The 23,102-nt window shown below is 49.6% G+C and overlaps 2 protein-coding genes across 2 annotated transcripts in view; both read left to right on the top strand.

The window, feature by feature from the left end:
* tpra1 (transmembrane protein, adipocyte asscociated 1) overlaps nucleotides 1-7,383 on the top strand; it is a 56,112-nt gene extending 48,729 nt beyond the window's left edge. The window contains exons 8-11 of the mRNA XM_041191865.1: nucleotides 40-100; nucleotides 3,333-3,435; nucleotides 6,045-6,125; nucleotides 7,148-7,383. Of these exons, the coding sequence (XP_041047799.1) occupies nucleotides 40-100; nucleotides 3,333-3,435; nucleotides 6,045-6,125; nucleotides 7,148-7,370 (468 nt within the window). The 3' untranslated portion in view covers nucleotides 7,371-7,383. The remainder of the gene's footprint in view (nucleotides 1-39; nucleotides 101-3,332; nucleotides 3,436-6,044; nucleotides 6,126-7,147) is intronic.
* A 10,723-nt stretch (nucleotides 7,384-18,106) lies between these two features.
* Nucleotides 18,107-23,102, top strand: part of LOC121280224 (MICOS complex subunit mic25-like) — a 452,141-nt gene continuing 447,145 nt past the window's right edge. Inside the window, exon 1 of the mRNA XM_041191988.1 lies at nucleotides 18,107-18,294. Within this exon, the coding sequence (XP_041047922.1) occupies nucleotides 18,214-18,294 (81 nt within the window). The 5' untranslated portion in view covers nucleotides 18,107-18,213. The remainder of the gene's footprint in view (nucleotides 18,295-23,102) is intronic.

Raw genomic sequence — 23,102 nt, forward strand, 5'->3', positions numbered from 1 at the left:
GTTTAAAAGCCTTCTCATGATGTTCTGTCTTCCTTCCAGGTTTACTCAATGATCGTCATTCTCCCGAAAACCCCTTTGCGGGAGAGAATATCTCTGCCATGTGAGTCACTTAATGCTCTCTTCTGCTATACTAATCGGTATTTATGGGTGGGCTGTGGTGTCTCATTCCTGTTGCCTCCAGTTTGTGACCCCTCCCCCTCCCTGGAGTTGGGGACCCCTGCTGATGGGTGCAGTTCCAAGCAGGGCTGGCAAAACTCCTCCTGTACATTGCTTTGGAGGCTGTTCACAAGATGCGAGCGCAGACGGCCGGTATCTCTGAGCTGAACCACCTGAGAGAGGACCAGGTGCGGAGGCTCTGGCTTGTCTTCCTCTTTCTGGATGCCATTCTGTAAGTGGGTGATGGGGTTAAAATTAGGCTGTTGTCAGCCCTGCTTCATTTGCATGGGGAAAGCCCAGGACAACGCAGAGTGTGGGTTGGGAGGGGCCTGGAGTCTCTGCCCATTTTTCCTTTGTCTTTGCACCTGGGAACTGGGCCTTTCATGTGTTTTCTGTAGGCCCAGTTATTCTCTGCTTTTGCCCAGGAAATAGAAAGAAGGAAAAAACTTTCATTCCTATAGCGCCTTTTCCAACTTCAGGACATCCCGAAGCGCTTTACAGCCAATGAAGTAACCTTGAACTGTAGTCACTGTTGTAGGGAAATGTGGTAGTCAATTTGTGCACAGCAAAATTCCGCAAGCAGCAATGTAACCCAGCAACTACAGGCCAGTCAGCTCGACTTGGTGGTGGGAAAGCTTTTGGAGGTGATGATCCGGGAGCAAATTTGCAGTCACTTGGGCAAAGTGTGAGTTACTTAGGGAAAGCCAGCATGGATTAGACAAATTGTGTTTAACTAAAGTGGTTGAGTTTTTTGATGAGGTAAGGGGAATATGGTTGATGTGGTGAATGTGGACTTCCAATAAGGCATTTTATAAAGCGCCACATTATAGACTTGCCACAAAGTTGAAGCCCATGGAACAAAGTGGCAGTGTGAATATGATATTGGCTGAGTGATAGGAAACAGCGAGTGGTGGTGAACTGGAGCAGGGTATACAGTGGGGTTCCCCAAGGTTCAGTACTAGCATCACTGCTATTCTTGATATATATTAATGACCCAGACTTGGATAGACTTGGCACAGTTCCAACGTTTGTAAATGGCACTAAACTTGGAAGTATTGTGAAAATGATAGACTTCAAGAGGACATAGCTAGGTTGGTGAAATACAGGCAGATGAAGTTTAATCCCGAGAAGTGTGAAGTGATTTTGGAAGATTTAGGAGAGGCAATATAAAATAAAGAGATACAATTCTTAAAAGGCACAGAAACAGAGAGATCTAGGAGTATACATACACAAGTCATTGAAGGTTGCAGAGCAGGTTGAAAATGTGGCTAATAAAACATACTAGATCATGGGCTTTATAAACATGGGTGAAGAGTACAAAAGCAAGGAAGTTATGATGAACCTCTATAAAACTCTGGTGTGGACTCAGCTGGAGTATTGTGTCAAATTCTGGGCACCGCACTTTAGGAAGGATGTGAAGCCTTTAGGGAAGGTGCACAAAAGATTTTTGAGAATAGTTCCAGGGATGAAGGGGCTTCAGTCATATGGATAGATTGGAGAAGCTGGGGTTATTCTCCTTCGAGAAAAGAAGGCTGAGAGGAGGTTTGATAGAGGCGTTCAAGATCTTGAGGGATCTGAACAGAGAAGATAGAGAGAAACTGTTCCCATTGGCAGAGGGGTCGTGAACCAGAGGACATCAATTTAATTTGACAATTCTTTTGGCAATGGTGACATGAGGACAAGCTTTTTTACACAGTGGTTGGTTAGGACCTGGAATGGACTGCCTGAGCATGCAGTGGATTGGGGCTTTCAAAAGGGAATTGGGTAAGCACCTGAAGAGGGAAAATTTGCAAGACTTGATGAGAAAGGGCAGGGAAGTGGGACTAGCTGAGTTGCTCTTGCAGAGAGTTGGCATAGACATGAAGACCTGAATGGCCTCCTTCTGTGCTATAACCATTTTATGGAGTGACCAGATGATCTGTTCCAATGATAAATTGGATAAATATTGACCAGGATGCAAATGGGGGGTGGGGATGAGGGAGAATTGCCGACCTCTCCTTCGAAATGATGCTGTTATGAAGCAGTTGAAGCCAACATTACCAAGAGACTGGGATTGCATTTCTACTGCACTTTTAGCATTCAACAGCTTTTGTTTTGATGCTAAATTGTACAAGTTAATGGGACAGTGGATTTATGCTTTTGTACTTGGCCTGAGGCTGTGTGAAGTGGCCCACAAAATCAAAACATAATTTTTTCATGCCTCTGAGCTAGAGAGTACTAATAGAACCATAGAAAAGTTACAGCACAGGAGGGAGCCATTCGGCCCATCTTGTCCATGCCAGCCCGAGGATACCCAGGTGCCTTTTCTAACCTCACCTTCCTGCACCTGGCCCATAGCCCTGCAGCTTACAAGCACTTAAGGTGCAGATCCAGGCACTTTTTATAAGAGTTTAGAGTTTCTGCCTCTACCACCAACTTGGGCAGCGATTTCCAGACACCCACTACCCTCTGCGTAAAAAAGTTCTTCCTCATGGAACTCCTAGTTTGATAGAGTAAGAGTGGACTGACCATGAGTGAGTGGTGACCTATGAGTGAGGGAGCTGTGACTGACGCCTCTGGCCATGTTTCTCAGCTGTAGATCAGGCACTGATGCCCAAACAAGTAAAGCAGAATACTGATTCACTCTTCCAGTGTCAGTAACTCTTCAGTTTTACCCTGGAGTCTCCAGGAATTAAAGATCAGTGTCCACCATCCAGGACGGTGCTGTGAGCAAAACGATAAACAGGTAGAGAAATAAAAGAAGGTGGCATTTTTTAAAAAAAGTGCATTTTAAGTAATTATTGTGAAACTATTGTGGAAAGGATTTTTGTTGAAAAAAAAGCTGTTTAACTAAGTGGGGGTCGAAGGGTGGTTGGTCAGAGTGTCATGTGATGCGATCTGCAAGAATATGTCCAACAAGAGTTGGCAGCCTGTGGGTCAGTTCATTCCTGAGTACAGGCACAGACTACGTTTTCACAAAATTACTGGCCAGTGAACCTCCTTCACCTTTTAGTTTCCTTTTGTACTTCTCCCTGAAAGGAACCCAGCTTTGTCTTGAAATAAAAACAGAAAATGCTGGAAAACGTCAGCAGGTCTGGCACCATCTGTGTGGAGAGAAACCGAGTTAGCGTTTCGAGTCCGAATGACTCTTCTTCAGAGCTTTATCTTGACTTGTTTTCTTTTCCAAACCCCTGCAGCCAAGAAAAGCTTCTACATCTATGCTGCGATCTTGTCGTTATTGAACCTGATCCAAGGGGTTGGCAGTGCACTGCTGTGCGCTAATGTTACAGTGGGATTGTGGTAAGTGTGAGTTAATATTACAACAGGACTGGGGTGGTGAGAGATATGTACAGGAGCTATTGGAGATTGTTTTGCGTGTATTTTAGGCTGTTTCCCCTGGCTGGGAAGTCAGGAAATAGGGACCATAATCTCAGTATAAGGGCTCAGACTGAGATGGGAAATTTCTTCACTCAAGATTGTTGCAAATCTTTTGGAATTCTCTATGAGAGCGTAAGAAATAGGAGCAGGAGTGGACCATTTGTCCTCTTGAGCCAGTTCCGCCATTCAATACAGTCATCTTCTACCTCAACGCTATTTTCCTGCCCACTCTCCATATCCCTCAAATCCCTGGGAGATGAAAATCTATCAATCTCAGTCTTCAATGTACACAACAATGCAGCATCCACAACCCTCTGGGGAAGACAATTCCTAAGGTTTACAACCCTTTGAGTGAAGAAATTTCTCATCATCTCAGTCCTAAATGATCAACCCCTTATCCTGAGGCTGTGCCCCTGGGTTCTAGGTTCCCCAGTCAGGGTAAACAACTTCTCTGTGTCTACCCTGTCAATCCCCTTCAGTATCTTGTATGTTTCAATGAGATCGCCATTCATTCTTCTAACCTCCAGCGAGCATTGGCTCAATTTAGTTAGCCTCCCATCTATCCTGGAGGGTTGTGGATGCTCAGTCATCGAAAATATTCAAGGCTGAGATTGATTAGGTTTTGGGTACCTAGGGAATCAAGGGGTACGGGGATAGGGCAGTAATGTGGAGTGGAGGTTGAAGATCGGCCATGATCTTATTGAATGACAGAGCAGATTTAAGGGGCTAAATGGCCTACTCCCTGCTCTTATTTCTTATGCTCTTATTTTGGCAACCCACATGGTTTATGGGGAAGGTGGTCAGAAGGGGATTTACCCTTTCTGACAATACCAAACCCTATTGCTCTGGAGCCCCCGTCCAGATTAAATCCTGTAATGGGGGTTGACCCTGCAGGCTTCTGACTGGTGAAATGCTATCATTGAAGCCGAACATTAAGGCATCTAATGGTATTAATGGTTTAGTGTTTTTTTTAAAAAATTAAAAGCTTTCATTCTGTATCAAAATATGCAAATATACCTATCGAAACACATATAGATTAAGAAAGCCCACTGCAGGATTACACAATGGTGAAGGTATTTCCAGGGGTATGGGTGAAGATGGTGGGTGAAGATACAGAACTGAAAGAAAGGACAGAGAAGGACAGATTTATGCAACAAAGATGCAACAGTGCCCAGAATTGCTCTTTCCAAACCAAGCATAAAGTTTTACACCACAGAAACAGGCCATTCGGCCCAACGGTTCGATGATGGTGTTGCTGTTGGACAGGAACTTCCTCCCAACCCTCTTCATCTAATCCCATCAGCATATCCTTCTATTCCTTTCTCCATAGTGCTTATCAAGCTTCCTTAAATTCCTGTATTCTTTTCGCTACAAGTACTCATGTTGTACATTCTCACCACTCTGGGCAAAATAAGTTTTTCCCTATTGGAATTATTAGTGATTATATTACATTTATGGTCCCTAGTTCTAGTCTCCCCACAAGTGGGAACATAGGAACATGGGATTTATGAGCAAGTGTAGGCCATTCTGCCCTTCGAACCTGTTCCATTATTCCATAAGATCGTGGCTGATCTGGTTGTGGTCTCAATTCCACTGTCCTGTCTGCTCCCCATAACCCTTGCCTCCCACATCTAACAAAAACCTATCTAACTGTGCCTTGAATAAATTCAATGACCCAGGCTCCACTGCTTTCTGAGGAAGAGAATTCCACAGACTTTGCAAAGACCCTCTGAGAAAAAAAAAATTCTCCTCATCTCCTTAAAAGGGAGACCTCTTATTCTTAAACTGTGTCCCCTGGTTCTAGTCTTCCACTATCCACCCTATCAAGTCCCCCCAGGATCTTATATATTTCAATTGGATCACCTGTCATTCTTCTAAACTCCAATAGGTATCGGCCCAACCTGCTCAACCTTTCTTCGTAAGATAAGCCCCTCATGCCAGGAATGAGCTGAGTGAACCCTTTTGGAACTGCTTCTAATGCAATTATATATTCTTTTCCAGTAAGGAGGCCAAAATAGTACACAGTACTCCAGATATGAAACATCATCTCCGCATTCATCCTATCGAACTTTAAATACTTACCAGCCCATCTTTCTGACTTCCCGTTTCTGGAGAAGTCTGTTCTGTATTTCCTGACAGCTATAACTTCTCAGTCCTGGTTTCATCCTTGTAAATCTTTCTCTGTACTTTCTCCAGTGCCTCTATATCCTTTTTCTAAATGATGCACAGCCCTCCAGGTATAATCTAACCAAGATAAAAGCAAAATGGTGCAGATCCTGGAAATCTGAAATAAAAACAGTAAATGCTGGAAAAACTCAACAGGTCTGGCAGCATCTGTGGAGAGAGAAACAGAGTTAACGTTTCGAGTCCGTATGAACCTTCTTCAGGTGAAGAGTTTTTCCAGCATTTTCTATTTTTTATTATAGTCTAACCAAGGCTTGTTACAAGTTTAACATAACTTCTCCACATGATGCATTAATTTACTGTTGGCTGTAACTTGTGTAACACACTTCCCTTCTCTCCTGTTGTAGCTGTGTGGATGTCACCACGTTCCTTTATTTCAGTCTATTTGCTCCGCTGATGTATGTTACATTCCTGAAGGGTTTCTTTGGGTAAGCTACCAGTGCTTATAAGTCTATCTCAGTCAGCACCTTTAATTTCCAAAGTAAAATCAATGCTTTTATTTATGGTTTCTATGCCGTGAGCCTAACAATTGAAGGATTTGCATTTCTATAGAACCTTTCACAAGCTCAGGACATCCTAAAATGCTTTATAGCTAATGAAGTATTTTTTTGAAGCGTAATCACTGTTGTAATGTAGAAAACAGGGCAGCCTATTTGCGCAGAGCAAGTTCCCACAAACAGCAATGAGATAATGACCAGGGTAAGGTAACCTGTTTTAATGATATTGTATGCAGGATAAATATTGGCCAGACCAAACTTCAAAATAGTGCCATGGGACTTTTTTTCTTATTCGTTAATTGGATGTGAGCATCACTGCCGGATGAGCATCATTTATTGTCCATCCCTAATTGCTCTTGGAAATGGTAATGAGCTGCCGCCTTGAACTACTGCAGTCCGTGTGGTTTAGGTACACCCACAGTGTTGTTAAGTGGCGAGCTCTAGGATTTGACCCGGACAGTGAAGGAGCGGTGATATAGTTGCAAGTCAGGATAGTGTGTGGCTTAGAGGGGAACTTGCAGGTGCTGGTTTTCCCATGCGCCTGTCTGCTGTCCTCGTCCTTCTGGGTCTTAGAGGCTGTGGGTTTGGAAGGTGCTGTCAAAGGAGCCTTGGCAAATTGCAGTGCATCTTTTACATCCACGTGTAGCATGGATGCAGCACTACTCCTTCAGTATTACACTGAGCGCATGGGCCTAAATATGGCACTCAAGTCTCTGGGGTGAAGATTAAACCCATGACCCTCTGACTCAAGAGTTGGGACCCACTATTGAGGGAGGGGTTGAAAGAGCTTCCTTAAGAACAGCATTGGTTCAGTTACAGGTCTTGCTTCTCTAACCCAAGCCTCATTGCTTCAGGGCCAATGAACTATTGTTTAAAGTAACAGTCACTGCTGTAATGGCAGCCAATCTTTCTTTGAGGTTTTGGCAGTTTACAGTGTCTGCTCATCCCTGCAGGTCTGAGCCCAAGATTCTCTTCTCCTACAAGTCTCAGGTCGATGAGCCAGATGACACAGACGTGCATCTGCCCCAGACCCACTCTGTCGCAAAGAAGGAGGCGCTGGAACCCGGCCCCTATTCCAATACACAGATTGACAGCTCAGCTTCTTACCTGGACGACCTGACGGTCGGAAGCATCAACAGTATCGACAGTGATCGGTGGAAAATTATGAATGCTTGAGGGTGGACGGGGATGGGGGGGTGGGGGGTGGGGGCGGGGGATGTTGGGGAATGCTGAGAGTTAGGGGAAAACCTGCCACATCACTCCTTCCACTGCCTCGTCCAATGTCCTGAGATTTCAGTTTTGGAATGTACCGATTATGGGATTTTATAAATCCACCTGTTTTGAATACACTTGCCAATCTGTGAACATCGGAGCTGTGGCCCCTCCCATAACCCCACAACCATGCCCCTCCCCCCCAGCCCCCCGTCACATTCCTTTGGGGCTGGGGGGTGGTGGGGGTGAGGTGCTTAATTTTTTCTTCATGCCAGCAACCTCCCAACCACCTCCTCCCAACGCCCCCCAAACTTTGGTGGGGGGGTGGGGTGGGGGGAAATTCCAGGCATTGCTCCGAGCCCCATTGGTGGAAAGTTGTGTTTCTTTGTGTTTGTGTCTATTAAACATTATTGTCTCTCTAAACATTTGCGAGCTGGAGGCTAATTTATTTTCCCCTCCTCTCCTGCTGAAGTTACTCTGGAACAAATGAAATTTGAAGCAAAAGAATACAGGGAAAGTTTGAAGTTGTGGCCACCCCTGTTCTCCCAGTGTTTGCTCGCTCTCTATTACTCCACTATCGTTGCCCCACTTAAGTTCCCTTATTAATTCTCCAGGGGTGGGGGGGGGGTGGTAGGGAGGGGGGTGTGGGCGGGGGATGGGTGAAGAGAGAGGAGTCGATGTCTGTCTGCTGCAGTATTAATTAAGATGGTTCTCTTCATTATGAATGGCTGTTGCTTGGTGATGGTTGGGGAATTTCACTGTCTTTAGGTAACTGTGGCTCTGCTGGGCTCTCTGACCTTTAGACATGGGTCACTGTTGAGGACTCCACCCGCCGGGTGCTGTTTATTGAAGGATGGAGGGAATTTAATAAAAAAACATTTATTTTTAAATCTTTTTGTCTTTGCGTACTTTCGAATCATTGTAAGTTTTTTTTTCTTATAAAGTGTTTGAGTTTATTATGAAATGTTACGAACTGAGCGCAAGCAAACCCCTGGTCAGTTGGGCTGCCCATGCAGTCGGGACACTGTGTTCAAACCCCTTTCTGCGTGTCTTTCCTGAGGGCTGTGGAATGGAGGGATTCATGGGGGCTCGGAGGTGGTGGTGGAGGGTAGGGGTAGATGTCTGACTAGGATTCAATTCTGGTGGGATAAAGAAAAGGGGTTGGGTAAAATGACCATCTGTCCCAACTATCCACTCCCCTGAACCTCACCCATGGGTCCATCCTCCATTGAGGAGGCTGAACGATGACTACGCTGGGCTAATCGATTCGCATGGCAGTTGAGTCCGATCCTCCAGGCCTGATGTCCGTGTGCCTACAGCACACACTCTCCAGGTGGGCACCCTAGCTGTTAGTCTAGGGGTACTGTGCCTTTCCAAATCCTGCCATAGCTATTATTTTTATGAATGTTGTTAAAAATTCGTTCTCCCTGCGTTGGATGCCGTCCTCTATAGGGCTCCATAAGGAAAGGCACGTGTGATGTAAAATTGACCCTGATTCCTTGGGTGTCTTCCTTTTCTCAGTTTCCCCCTTCTCTCACGCACAGTCCCTCCGCGTCCCCCTCTCCCGCCGCGTCCCTGCTCCTCCCCAGGCTGCTGTTGGGCACGTACCATATACGGATTCACTGGAGGCTCCTCTGCCCTTCTAGCTTCCATTAACATCAGTGGTACCTCTCTTCCCAACAGGAAGAAATTATGTCGGGAGCAGGAAGCCTCTTTGAGTAGGGTGGTGTTTTTATCTTCGCAGAATCACAGGAATTGTTACAGTGCAGAAGGAGGCCATTTGGCCCATTGTGCCTGCACCAGCTCTCAGAATTTGAGACTCACCTATTTCCTTTCTCCCACCTTTTCCCTGTAACCCTGCACATTCTTCCTTTTTAGATAACAGTCTAATTCCCTTCTCAATGGTTCAATTGAACCTGCCTCCCCAACTTTCTCAGGAAGAGCATTCCAATCCCTAACCACTCGCTGAGTGAAATAATTTCTCCTCCTATCACTATTGCTTCTTTTACTAACTACTTTAAATCATTCTCGATCCTTTCAGGAGTGGGAATAGTTTCTCCCTATCTACTCTGTCCAGACCACTCATGATTTTGAACACCTCTATCAAAACTCCTCTTAGCCTTTTCTCTAATGAAAACAGTCCTAACTTCTCCAATCTGTCTTCATAACTGAATATGCTCATTCCTCAAACCATTCTCGAGACTCTTTTCTGCATTCTGTCCAATGCCTTCACATCTTCCTAAAGTGCACCACCCAGAACTGGACACAATATCACAGCTGAGGCCGAACTAGTGACTTATACAAGTTCAACATAACCTCCTTGCTCTTGTACTCTATGCTCCTGTACACTATGCCCCTACTAATAAAGCCTAGGATACTATACAAAAACAGAATTACCTGGAAAAACTCAGCAGGTCCGGCAGCATCGGCGGAGAAGGAAAGAGTCAACGCTTCGAGTCCTCATGACCCTTCAACAGAACCAGGATACTATATACTTTATTAACTGCTTTCTCAACCTGTCCTGCCACCTTCAATGACTTATGTACATATATGCCCAGGTCCCTCTCCTGCACCTCCTTTAGAGTTGTACCCTCTATTTTATACTCTCTCCATGTTCTTTCTACCAAAATGAATCACTTCACATTTCTCTGCTTTTAACTTCATCTGCCACCTATCTGCCCATCCCATCAATTTGTCTGTCCTTTTGAAGTTCTAACAATTTTGATTAACCCAATTCAGCAGCTAATATTCAACCACAGCACAAATGTAAATGTGGAGTAGGAGAACAATTTTTATATCCCATGATGGGTACCACAACATGGAATTGGTATTCTCTTCCCCTGCCCCCGACACAACCCACAACAGTACTCCTCCTACTGAGTAGATTTTGACCATGTGATTGGGAACCTATCATATCTCCTCCATTTTCTTCCATTTCCATCAACTTCAACAATAACCTGCATTTATATCATGTAAAACATCCCAATGCACCTCACAGGAGGGTTATCAAGCAAAACTTGACAATGAGCCACATAAGAACACATCTGGACAATGACCAAAAGCTTCCTCGAAGAGGTAGGCTTTTAAAGAGTGTCTTAAAGAAGGAGAAAGAGAGACAGCTAGAGAGGAGAGAGCTTTGAGGAGATGGGCGAGGCCATGGAGGGATTTGAAGATGAGGATAAGATGTTTAAAGTTGAGGTGTCACCAGATTGGGAGTCACTGTAGGTCATCAAGCATAGGGATGATGGGTGAACAGAATGTGGTGCAAGCTAGTATGTGGATAGCAGAGATTTGGCTGAGTTTAAGTTTATGGAGGGTAAAATCTATGCCTGAATCATTAACTCAGCTTTCGTCTTTTTAGATGTTGATATTCTGCTCTTTAGTTTTTTTTTAACACTGCAGAGATGCAGGATTCTGTTACTTTCGTGTAAAACCTGCAGTACCAACAAACTCCAGTTGAGTCCGCTGATTAGAAGTGTCTGTACCTATGGAAAATCTGTGCCAGCAGAAGGAATTTTGTGGTACAGCAACCTGACAAAATAAGAGGGATTAAAATCTATATTATATATCACCGAATTGTTACAGCATTGAAGGTGGCCATTCAGCCCATCGTGTCTGTGCCAACTCTCCAAAAGAGCAATTTACCTAGTGCCAACCCTCGGCCTTCTCCTCATAGCCTTGCATATGCTTCCTTTTCAGATACCAATCCAAGTTCTTCTTGGATACCTTGCCTGAACCTGTCTCCACTCTCTCTCTCAGGCAGTGCAATCCAGATCTTAAATACTTGCTGCGCGAAAAAGATTTTCATAAGGTCACCATTGCTTCTTTTGCCAATTACCTTAAATCAGTGCCCTCTGGCTCTTGATCCTGTGGCTAAAGCTAAACAATATATGCACACATCTGGAAATAGTGTTACAATCCCCAAAAGCTTTTTAAAACAAAACGAATTTTCCAGTGACCAAAGCAATCGCACTAGATTTCATGTTCCCAGACTTTTACTGTAGCAAACAAAGTACAAATAACATTGACTGAACATTTACTTAGTAGGCAACTAAACCATTAAACTACAGAAAGTATTTCCCATTATTTTCTGAACACAACTGAAAATCCCACACCACAATTATACATTATACCAGATTCTCAGCGGAAATTTATAGTTTTGTGTTCAAAGTCCCAAGCTCCTCCTGCGCACCCCCCACCAGCACCACCACCAGGGTGAATCCTCCAGTGCCATTTTAAACAAAGTCTCTTCACTCAATCCTTTGATCATAGTCAATTGAACTTCCGTAGCAAGGCAACTTCTAATGACTCCTTGGTCTATAACTCTCCACAAACCTTGGTTCTTCAAACTGGGAATCCTTTCTCACCAGCACTCTGCTTGGTGGTTAACTCGAAAATAGTCCTTTCTTACTGCTTGGCATAGCAGCACCTGTTAGATCATAAGCATAAGGCCATAAAACATAGGATCAGAGTAGGCCATTCAGCCCATTGAGTCTACTCCGCCATTCAATGAGATCATGGCTGATCTGATAATCCTCAACTCCACTTTCCTGCTTTTTGCCCATAACTCTTGACTCCCTTACTGATTAAAAATTGCCTATCTCAAGCCTTGAATATACTTAACAACCCAGCTTCTACAGCTCTGAGGGGTAAAGAATTCTACAGATTCACTACTCTCTGAGAGAATAAATTCCTCCCCATCTCTGTTTTAAGTGGGCGACCCCTTACTCTGAGATTATGCCCTCCGGTCCTAGACTCTCCTACAAGGGGAAACAACCTCTCAGCATCTACCCTGTCAAGCCCCCTAAAAACTTATATGTTTCAATAAGGTCGCCTCTCATTCTTCTGAACTTCAATGAATACAGGCCCAACCTACTCAACATCTCCTCATAAGAAAGTACCTCCATCCCCAGAATCAACCTAGTGAGCCTTCTCTGGACTGCCTCCAATGCGAGTATATCTTTCCTTAGATAAGGGGATCAAAACTGTTAACAGCACTCTAGGCATGGTCTAACTAGTGCCTTGTATAGTTCTGGGTCTTCTTCCCCAAATCTGTCTGACTGACTCTGAGAGTCTGTATGCAGAAAGACCAGCTGCTTCCTCCTTTGTTTCCATGTGTTAAACTTGTACTTTTCAATAAGTTTTGACCTGGGTCCCTGTCCCCATGGCAACCAGGAACCAGGCCACATGGGCTTGTCTCTGGTCAGATTTTATGGAAGGTCAGGTCCATCACTCCAAACTACTCCAATTTACCTTGAATTAAAGGTGACAGTTTAAAACATAACTGTCTTGTAAAGTCTAATGTACACAACAACAGTTCCTTGTCTTCATGTTCTGGTGTAGATATGGGTAATTTCAGATGAACTCCAGTCTCAGGAGATTTATCAACAGCCAGCTTTTCATCCAGTGAAATGAGCCAGCAGAGGGAAAAGCCAGCAGAACTTGTGAAATTAATAGACAGATTCCCACTTATGCTATCAAGTAAAAGCTTTACTTCACTTGCATTTCTATAGCAAGCTTAACATTGTAAAATGTCCCAAGATACTTCACAGGAGCAGAATCATACAAAATTTAATCACATAACGAGGAATCAGGACAGATAGAATCCTGGAATGGTTACATTTGATCATATCTGTGCCATCTGTAAGTGCAAATTAACCAGTCCCACATCCCTGCCTTTTTCCCACAGACATGTAATTTCTTTTCAGCTAATTACTCAATTTCCTTTCGAACCTGTCACCACCACACTCTCAGGTAATTCATTCCAGATCCTAACCACTCGCTGCGTAAAAAATAGTTTCCTCATGCTGCCTCTGGTTCTTTTGCCAATCACATTAAATCAGTATCTCCTGGTCCTCGACCGTTCCGCCAATAGGAGCAACTTCTTCCTATCTACACTCTTCGGACCTCTTGTAATTTTGGACTCTGTTAAATCTCCTCTCAACCTTCTCCTCTCTGAGGAGAATAGCCCCAGCTTCTCCAGTCCACTTCGCGACTTAAGTCGCTGCTCCCCGGAACCATTCTTCTAAAGCTTTCCTGCACCCTCACTGATGCCTTCACATCCTTCATAAAGTGCAGTGCCCAGAATTGGATATAATACTCCAGTTGAGGCTGAACCAGTGGTTTATAAAGCTTCACCGTAACTTCCTTGCTTTTGTACTCCACCCCTCTATTTGTAAAGCTCAGCATCCTGTATGCTCCATTAACCTCTTTCTCAACTCGCTTTGCCACTTTCAATGATTTATGCACATACACCTCCAGGTACCCCTGCTCCAGCACCTCGTTTAAAATTGTTCCCTTTATATTATATTGCCTCTCATCATTCTTCCTACCAAAATGTATCACTTCACATTTCGGCAAACTCAGCCCTGTCGGCTCTGCAAAGTCCTCGTTGCTAGCGTCTGGGGGCAAGTGCCAAAATTGGGAGAGCTGTACTCACAGACTAGTCCAGCAACAGCCTGACATAGTCATCCTCATGGAATCATATCTTACAGATAATGTCCCAGACACCACCATCACCATCCCAGGCGATGTCCTGTCCCACCGACAGGACAGACCCAGCAGAGGTGGTGGCACAGTGGGATACAGTTTGGGAGGGAGTTGCCCTGTGAGCCCTCAATGTCGACTCTGGACCCCATGAAGTCTCATGGCATCAGGTCAACCATGGGCAAGGAAACCTCCTGCTGATTACCAATCAGCTGATTCTCAGCTGATGAATCAGTGCTCCTCCATGTTGAACACCATTTGGAGGAAGTGCTGAGGGTGGCAAGGGTGCAGAATAAACTCTGGGTAGGGGACTTCAATGTCCTTCACCGAGTGGCTCGGTAGCACCACTACAGACCGAGCTGGCTGAGTCCTAAACAACATAGCTGCTAGACTGGATCTGCGGCAGGTGGTGAGGGAACCAACAAAAGGGAAAAACAAATTTGACCTCATCTTCACCAACATGCCTGCTGCAGATGCATCTGTCCATGACAGTATCAGTAGGAGTGACCGCTGCACAACTGTTGTGGAGACAAAGTCCTGCCTTCACATTGAGGATACCCTCCATCATGTTCTGTGGCAGTACCGCTGTGCTAAATGGGATAGATTTCGAACAGATCTAGTAACTCAAGACTGGGCATCCATGAGGCACTGTGGGCCATCATCAGCAGCAGAATTGTACTCGAACACAATCTGTAACCTCATGGCCTGGCATATCCCCCTCTCTACCATTACCATCAAGCCAGGGGATCAACCTTAGTTCAATTAAGAGTGCAGGAGGGCATGCCAGGAGCAGCACCAGGCATACTTAAAAATGAGGTGTCAGCCTGGTGAAGCTATAAAACAGGGATACTTGTGTGCCAAACAACATAAACAGCAAATGATAGACAGAGCTAAGCAACTCCACAACCAAAGGATCAGATCTAAACTCTGCAGTCCTGCCACATCCAGTTGTGAATGGTGGTGGACAATTAAACAACTCGCTGGAGGAGATGGCCCCACATATATTCCCACCCTCAATGATAGGGGAGCTCAACACATCATTGCAAAAGATAAGGCTGAAGCATTTGCTATATCTTCAGCCAGAAATGGATGATCCATCTTGGCCTCCTACGGAGGTCCCCAGCATCACAGATACCAGGTTTCAGTCAATTCGATTCACTCCACGTAATATCAAGAAACAGCTGAAGGCACTGGATACTGCAAAGGCTACGGGCCCTGACAATATTCCGGCAATAGTACTGAAGACTCGTGCTCCAGAACTTGCCGTGCCCCTAGCCAAGCTGTTCCAGTACAGCTACAACACTGGCATCTACCTGACTATATGGAAAATCGCCCAGGTGTGTCCTGTACACAAAAAGCAGACAAACCCAGCCCGGCCAATTATCACCCCATCACTCTATTCTCGATCATCAGTAAAGTAATGGAAGGGGTCATCAACAGTGCTTTCAAGCAGCACTTGCTCAGCAATAACCTGCTCACTGATGCCCAGTATGGGTTCCGCCAGGGCCACTCAGCTCCTGACCTCATTACAGCCTTGGCTCAAACATGGACAAAGAGCTGAACACCCGAGGTGAGGTGAGGATAGCTGCCCTTGACATTGAGGCAGCATTTGACTAAGTGTGGCATCAAGAAGCCCGAGCAAAACTGAAGCCAATGAGAATCAGGAGGAAACTCTCCACTGGCTGGAGTCATACATAACACAAAGGAAGATAGTTGTGGTTGTTGGAGGTCAATCATCTCAGCCTCAGGACATCACTGCTGGAATTGCTCAGGGTAGCATTCTAGGCCAAATATCTTCAGCTTTTTCATCAATGATCTTGCCTCCATCACAAGATCAGAGGTGGGGATCTTTGCAGTGTTCAATAGCATTCACAACTCCTCCAATATTGAAGCAGCCTGTGTGCATGTATTCAGGCTTGGGCTGTTAAGTGGCAAGTAGCATTTGCGCTACACAAGTGTCAGACAATGTCCATCTCCAATGAGAGAGAATCTAACCATCCCCCCTTTACATTGCTGAACCTCCTACTATTGATGAGAAACTTATTTGGACCAGCCATAAAAATACTGTAGCTAATGGAGCAGGTCACTTCTACACAATCAATTGAAATATTATGGTGCAAATCCTAATATTTAATCAGAAGAATGAATATGCAGTCACTCGATGGAATTATTCACTAATCCAAGTTCGAATCATTCCAAACTGTTCAGATAATTTGGTATCATCATGTTTAAGTCTTGTTATTCCTTACTAAACTGATTCACCCTGCTGTGTCTCTCCTCCGCTTCTAAAGGCTCCTGAACTGCACCTTTCATTAACCCTCCAACCCCAACCCCACAAGCACTTCCTTGCTGTTGGGTTCTTCTTGAGCTTGTATTTATATGGCACCATTAAGTAAATGTCCCAAGATGCTTCACACGAGCAGTAACAAATAAAATTTGAAACTGACGTACATATAGAGGTATTACCAAAGGTGACCCAAAAGCTTTGTCAAAATGGTAGGTTTTAAGGAGCGTCTTAAGTGGGGAAAGAGAGAGGGAAAAGTTTGGGGAGGGAATCCCTGAGCCTAGGGCTTTGTCAGCTGAAGACATGGCTGCCAATGGTGGATCAATGAACTTTGGCAATGGTGCTCAAGAGGGCAAAATTGGAGGAGTGTGGAGATCTTGGAGGGTGGTATGGCTGGAGGAGGACACAGGGATTGGGAGGGGCAGGTTCCTTTGGATCTCTTTGGCATCCAACCATCTTGGGCAATGATAGGCAGTGCCTGGGATGTATATCACTTTTGTATTTAAACATTGTCTGTTGAAGCTGTAGAGGCCGATTTGTGAGTGGCTGTCCCTTCTTTAGCTGGCACCGATGAATAGCGCTGGCCCAAGGTCAACTGATGTTTTTTCCTTCTGGCTGGTTCTCTTTCCCATTATCTGGCCATTTCTTTTGCCCTCTACTTTTGCCATCCTCTTCTTCCCTTCCTGACTCGAGATGGCAACCTTCCTGGATTGTCCTGGAGTCTCCAGGAATTGAAGATCAATCTTCAGGCCACTGCTCTGTACAATCCTGGAAAAAAGATGGTTTTAGAAAAGATATTTAAAAAAAATTTTTTTTAACATCTCTCTTTACCAGATATAAGAATATTGAAAATGGGGCAAATAAAAGGCTGTTTGGCTGACAGTCAAGCATCGCCCAATTGAGTAATGTGCCTTTTTGTTTTCCAATTAGTGTAGGAAGGCAGTGCGTCACAAAGATGGATGTATTGGCCAAATAATGGCTGGAGCAAGGGGTATATTTAATCATAGTTGACATTTTTTCTTCAGGCACTCCATTCAGCAGCAAGGATTTCCTATGCATGGTCACTGATCCCAGTCAACTTGAGTTAAAAATGGAAAATGCTGAAAAAAACTCAGCAGATCTGATAGCATCTGTGGAGAGAGAAGCAGAATTAATGTTTCGAGTTTGTATGACCCTTCTTCAGAGCTTTTTTAGACAAGTTTAAGGAGAAATTGTTCAGTGAGTGAACAAGTTCAGTCAGACAGAGAGCGGTAGTGGATGGGGATTGTTCAGGCCTCTGTTTGAAGAATAAGTGGAGAACCATCAGACCATCCTGGTGGGGAATGCAGTCAAGATAGGTGGGCATGAGTTCCCTGGGGCAGGAAGAGGCTGAAAAAGGTCATACTCGACTCAAAACGTTAACTCTGTTTCTCTCTCCACAGCTGCTGCCAGGCCTGCTGAGCTTTTCCAGCGTTTTCTGTTGTTATTTCAGATTTTCAGCAGCTGCGGTGTTTCGCTTTTATCAGCGGTCAACTTGAGGGCTGGCCCTCCTTGTATTAGACCTTTTGGGTCTTAGGATTTCCTTATTCCAGTCCAACTCCCAAATGATAAAAGCTGGAAATCTAAAACAGAAACAGAAAATGCGGGAAAAACTCAGCAGGTCGGGCGGCATCTGTGGAGAGAGAAAAACAGAGACAAGGTTTGGAGCCCTTCATCACTTCCAAATGATGTGGCAACCAAGGCATCTCAGTTGCTCCAAGCTGAGCCTGGGCCCAACTGTACTGCAGCTCCACCTCTGGCCGGACCGGGGAAGCACAGGAGAGCATCGGGGGCCGAAAGACTACAACTCCCATAGAACCCAGCATGCGCCTCTCAGCAGTCCCGCCCACAAGGCTTCAACGACGAAGATGATTGGTCGCTTTTTCCCTGACGCACGCGTCCCGCCTCCTGGTCCAATCGCATGGGGGGATACTGCAGGTGCTGAGGGCTGTCAGGAGAAGAAGGCACTAAAACGAAAATTAAAATTAAAGCATTGAATTAATCTCGGATTATCCAGCGATGGGGGCGAACGGCAGCACGAGGCGGGTTTCCTTCGGCAAAGACGATCAGGAGCGAGTGACAGTTTTACAGGGACTGAGGGTGAGTGGCAGGAGAGGGGGTGGGGAGGTTGGTTTGGGTAGAGAGGGGGGGGTGGGGTTAGGGTGTTGGGGGTGGGGTTGGTGGGAGAGGGGGGTGGGGTTAGGGTGTTGGGGGTGGGGTTGGTGGGAGAGGGGGGTGGGGTTAGGGTGTTGGGGGTGGGGTTGGTGGGAGAGGGGGGTGGGGTTAGGGTGTTGGGGGAAAGGGGGTGGGGTTGGTGGGAGAGGGGGGTGGGGTTAGGGTGTTGGGGGTGGGGTTGGTGGGAGAGGGGGGTGGGGTTAGGGTGTTGGGGGTGGGGTTGGTGGGAGAGGGGGGTGGGGTTAGGGTGTTGGGGGTGGGGTTGGTGGGAGAGGGGGGTGGGGTTAGGGTGTTGGGGGAAAGGGGGTGGGGTTGGTGGGAGAGGGGGGTGGGGTTAGGGTGTTGGGGGAAAGGGGGTGGGGTTGGTGGGAGAGGGGGGTGGGGTTAGGGTGTTGGGGGAAAGCGGGTGGGGTTGGTGGGAGAGGGGGGTGGGGTTAGGGTGTTGGGGGAAAGGGGGTGGGGTTGGTGGGAGAGGGGGGTGGGGTTAGGGTGTTGGGGGTGGGGTTGGTGGGAGAGGGGGGTGGGGTTAGGGTGTTGGGGGTGGGGTTGGTGGGAGAGGGGGGTGGGGTTAGGGTGTTGGGGGTGGGGTTGGTGGGAGAGGGGGGTGGGGTTAGGGTGTTGGGGGTGGGGTTGGTGGGAGAGGGGGGTGGGGTTAGGGTGTTGGGGGAAAGGGGGTGGGGTTGGTGGGAGAGGGGGGTGGGGTTAGGGTGTTGGGGGAAAGGGGGTGGGGTTGGTGGGAGAGGGGGGTGGGGTTAGGGTGTTGGGGGAAAGCGGGTGGGGTTGGTGGGAGAGGGGGGTGGGGTTAGGGTGTTGGGGGAAAGGGGGTGGGGTTGGTGGGAGAGGGGGGTGGGGTTAGGGTGTTGGGGTGGGGTTGGTGGGAGAGGGGGGTGGGGTTAGGGTGTTGGGGTGGGGTTGGTGGGAGAGGGGGGTGGGGTTAGGGTGTTGGGGGTGGGGTTGGTGGGAGAGGGGGGTGGGGTTAGGGTGTTGGGGGTGGGGTTGGTGGGAGAGGGGGGTGGGGTTAGGGTGTTGGGGGAAAGGGGGTGGGGTTGGTGGGAGAGGGGGGTGGGGTTAGGGTGTTGGGGGTGGGGTTGGTGGGAGAGGGGGGTGGGGTTAGGGTGTTGGGGGAAAGGGGGTGGGGTTGGTGGGAGAGGGGGGTGGGGTTAGGGTGTTGGGGGTGGGGTTGGTGGGAGAGGGGGGTGGGGTTAGGGTGTTGGGGGAAAGGGGGTGGGGTTGGTGGGAGAGGGGGGTGGGGTTAGGGTGTTGGGGGTGGGGTTGGTGGGAGAGGGGGGTGGGGTTAGGGTGTTGGGGGTGGGGTTGGTGGGAGAGGGGGGTGGGGTTAGGGTGTTGGGGGAAAGGGGGTGGGGTTGGTGGGAGAGGGGGGTGGGGTTAGGGTGTTGGGGGTGGGGGTTGGTGGGAGAGGGGGGTGGGGTTAGGGTGTTGGGGGAAAGGGGGTGGGGTTGGTGGGAGAGGGGGGTGGGGTTAGGGTGTTGGGGTGGGGGTTGGTGGGAGAGGGGGGTGGGGTTAGGGTGTTGGGGGAAAGGGGGTGGGGATGGTGGGAGAGGGGGGTGGGGTTAGGGTGTTGGGGGAAAGGGGGTGGGGTTGGTGGGAGAGGGGGGTGGGGTTAGGGTGTTGGGGGAAAGGGGGTGGGGTTGGTGGGAGAGGGGGGTGGGGTTAGGGTGTTGGGGGTGGGGTTGGTGGGAGAGGGGGGTGGGGTTAGGGTGTTGGGGGTGGGGTTGGTGGGAGAGGGGGGTGGGGTTAGGGTGTTGGGGGAAAGGGGGTAGGGTTGGTGGGAGAGGGGGGTGGGGTTAGGGTGTTGGGGGAAAGGGGGTGGGGTTGGTGGGAGAGGGGGGTGGGGTTAGGGTGTTGGGGGTGGGGTTGGTGGGAGAGGAGGGTGGGGTTAGGGTGTTGGGGGTGGGGTTGGTGGGAGAGGGGGGTGGGGTTAGGGTGTTGGGGGTGGGGTTGGTGGGAGAGGGGGGTGGGGTTAGGGTGTTGGGGGAAAGGGGGTGGGGTTGGTGGGAGAGGGGGGTGGGTTAGGGTGTTGGGGGTGGGGTTGGTGGGAGAGGGGGGTGGGGTTAGGGTGTTGGGGGTGGGGTTGGTGGGAGAGGGGGGTGGGGTTAGGGTGTTGGGGGAAAGGGGGTGGGGTTGGTGGGAGAGGGGGGTGGGGTTAGGGGAGAGGGGGGTTAGAGTGTTGGGGGAAAGGGGGGTGGGGTTAGGGGAGAGGGGGTTAGGGAGCTGGGGGGAAAGGGGGTTGGGGGAAAGGGTTGGGGTTAGTGGGAGAGGGGGTGGGGTTAGGGGGTTAGGGGGTTGGGGGGAAAGGGGGTGGGGGTGGGGTTAGTGGGAGAGGGGGTGGGGTTAGGGGGAGAGGGGGTTAGGGGGTTGGGGGGAAAGGGGTTGGGGTTAGGGGGTTGGGGGAAAGGGGGTGAGGTTAGTGGGAGAGGGGGTGTGGTTAGGGGAGGGGGGGTGGGGTCAGGGGTTTGGGGAGAGGGGGTGGAGTTAGAGGGAGTGGGGGTGGGGTTAGGGGGAGAGGGGTGTGGGGTTAGGTGAGAGGGGGTGGGGTTAGGGGTTAGGGGGAGAGATGGTAGGTTGGGGGAGATGGGAATGGGGTTAGGGGGAGAGGGGATGGGGTTAGGTGGAGAGGGGGTGGGGCTTGGTGTTGGGGGTGGGGTTGGGGGAGGGGGTGGGGTTAGGGGGGATGGGGTGGGGTTAGGGGGAGTGGACGTGGGGGTGGGGTTAGTGAGGTTGACGAGAGAGGGGGTGGGGTTAGGGGAGAGGGGGTGGGGTTGGGGGAGGGGGGTGGGGTTACGGGAGATGGGGGTGGTGTTGGAGGGAGAGGGGCTGGGGTTATGGGTTAGGGGGAGAGATGGTGGGTTGGGGGAGATGGGGATGGGGTTAGGAGGAGAGGGGGTGGGGTTAGGTGGACAGGGGGGTGGGGCTTGGTGTTGGGGGTGGGGTTGGGGGGAGGGGGTGGGGTTAGGGGGGATGGGATGGGGTTAGGGGGAGTGGACGTGTGGGTGGGGATGACGAGAGAGGGGGTGGGGTTGGGGGAGAGGGGGTGGGGTTAGGGGAGGGGGTTGGGGTTAGGGGGAGATGGGGGTGGTGTTGGGGGGAGAGGGGCTGGGGTTAGGTGGAGAGGGGGGGTGGGGTTAGGGGGAGAGGGGTGTGGGGTTAGGGGAAAGAGGGGGTGGGGTTAGGGGAGAGGGGGTGGGGTTAGGGGGAGAGATGGTGGGTTGGGGGAGATGGGGATGGGGTTAGGGGGAGAGGGGGTGGGGTTAGATGGAGAGGGGGGTGGGGCTTGGTGTTGGGGGTGGGGTTGGGGGAGGGGGTGTGGTTAGGGGATGGGGTGGGGTTAGGGGGAGTGGACGTGTGGGTGGGGTTAGTGGGGTTGATGAGAGAGGGGTTGGGGTTAGGGGGAGAGGGGTGGGGTTAGATGGAGAGGGGGGTGGGGCTTGGTGTTGGGGGTGGGGTTGGGGGGAGGGGGTGTGGTTAGGGGATGGGGTGGGGTTAGGGGGAGTGGACGTGGGGGTGGGGTTGATGAGAGAGGGGTTGGGGTTAGGGGGAGAGGGGGTGGGGTTAGGGGAGAGTGGGGTGGGTTAGGGGGAGAGGGGTGTGGGGTTAGGGGGAGAGGGGTGTGGGGTTAGGGGAGAGAGGGGGTGGGGTTAGGGGAGAGGGAGTGGGGTTAGGGGTTAAGGGGAGAGATGGTGGGTTAGGGTGAGATGGGGGTGGGGTTAGGGGAGAGGGGGTGGGGTTAGGGTGAGATGGGGGTGGGGTTAGGGGAGAGGGAGAGGGAGTGGGGTTAGGGGGAGAGGGGGTGGGGCTTGGTGTTGGAGGGTGGGGTTGGGGGAGGGGGTGGAGTTAGGGGGAGGGGGTGGGGTAAGGGGGATGGGGTGTGGTTAGGGGGAGTGGACGTCGGGGTGGGGTTAGTGGGGTTGACGAGAGAGGGGGTAGGGTTAGGGGGAGAGGGGGGTGGGTTAGGAGGAGATGGGGGTGGGGTTGGGGGGAGGGGGTGGGGTTAGGGGAGAGGGGGGTTAGGGGGTTGGGGGAAAGAGTTGGGGTTAGTGGGAGAGGGGGTGGGGTTAGGGGGAGAGGGGGGTTAGGGAGCTGGGGGGAAAGGGGGTGGGATTGGTGGGAGAGGGGGGTGGGGTTAGGGGAGAGGGGGGTTAGGGGGTTGGGGGAAAGGGTTGGGGTTAGTGGGAGAGGGGGTGGGGTTAGGGGGAGAGGGGGTTGGGGGGAAAGGGGGTGGGGGTGTGGTTAGTGGGAGAGGGAGTGGGGTTAGGGGGAGAGGGGGTGAGGGGGTTGGGGGAAAAGGGGTGGGGTTAGTGGGAGAGGGGGGTGGGGTTAGGGGTTGACGGGCGTTAGGTGGTTGGGGGGAAAGGGGTTGGGGTTAGGGGGTTGGGGGAAAGGGGGTGAGGTTAGTGGGAGAGGGGGTGTGGATAGGGGAGGGGGGTGGGGTCAGGGGTTTGGGGGAGAGGGGGTGGAGTTAGAGGGAGTGGGGGTGGGGTTAGGGGAGAGGGGGTGGGGTTAGGGGTTAGGGGGTGAGATGGTAGGTTGGGGGAGGTGGGGATGGGGTTAGGGGGAGAAGGGATGGGGTTAGATGGAGAGGGGGGTGGGGCTTGGTGTTGGGGGTGGGGTTGGGGGAGAGGGTGGGGTTAGGGGGGATGGGGTGGGGTTAGGGGAGTGGACGTGGGTGTGGGGGAGGGGGGTGGGGTTAGGGGGAGATGGGGGTGGTGTTGGAG

The sequence above is a fragment of the Carcharodon carcharias genome, chromosome 7, assembly GCF_017639515.1.
Source record: "Carcharodon carcharias isolate sCarCar2 chromosome 7, sCarCar2.pri, whole genome shotgun sequence".
In the NCBI taxonomy this organism is placed as follows: domain Eukaryota; kingdom Metazoa; phylum Chordata; class Chondrichthyes; order Lamniformes; family Lamnidae; genus Carcharodon; species Carcharodon carcharias.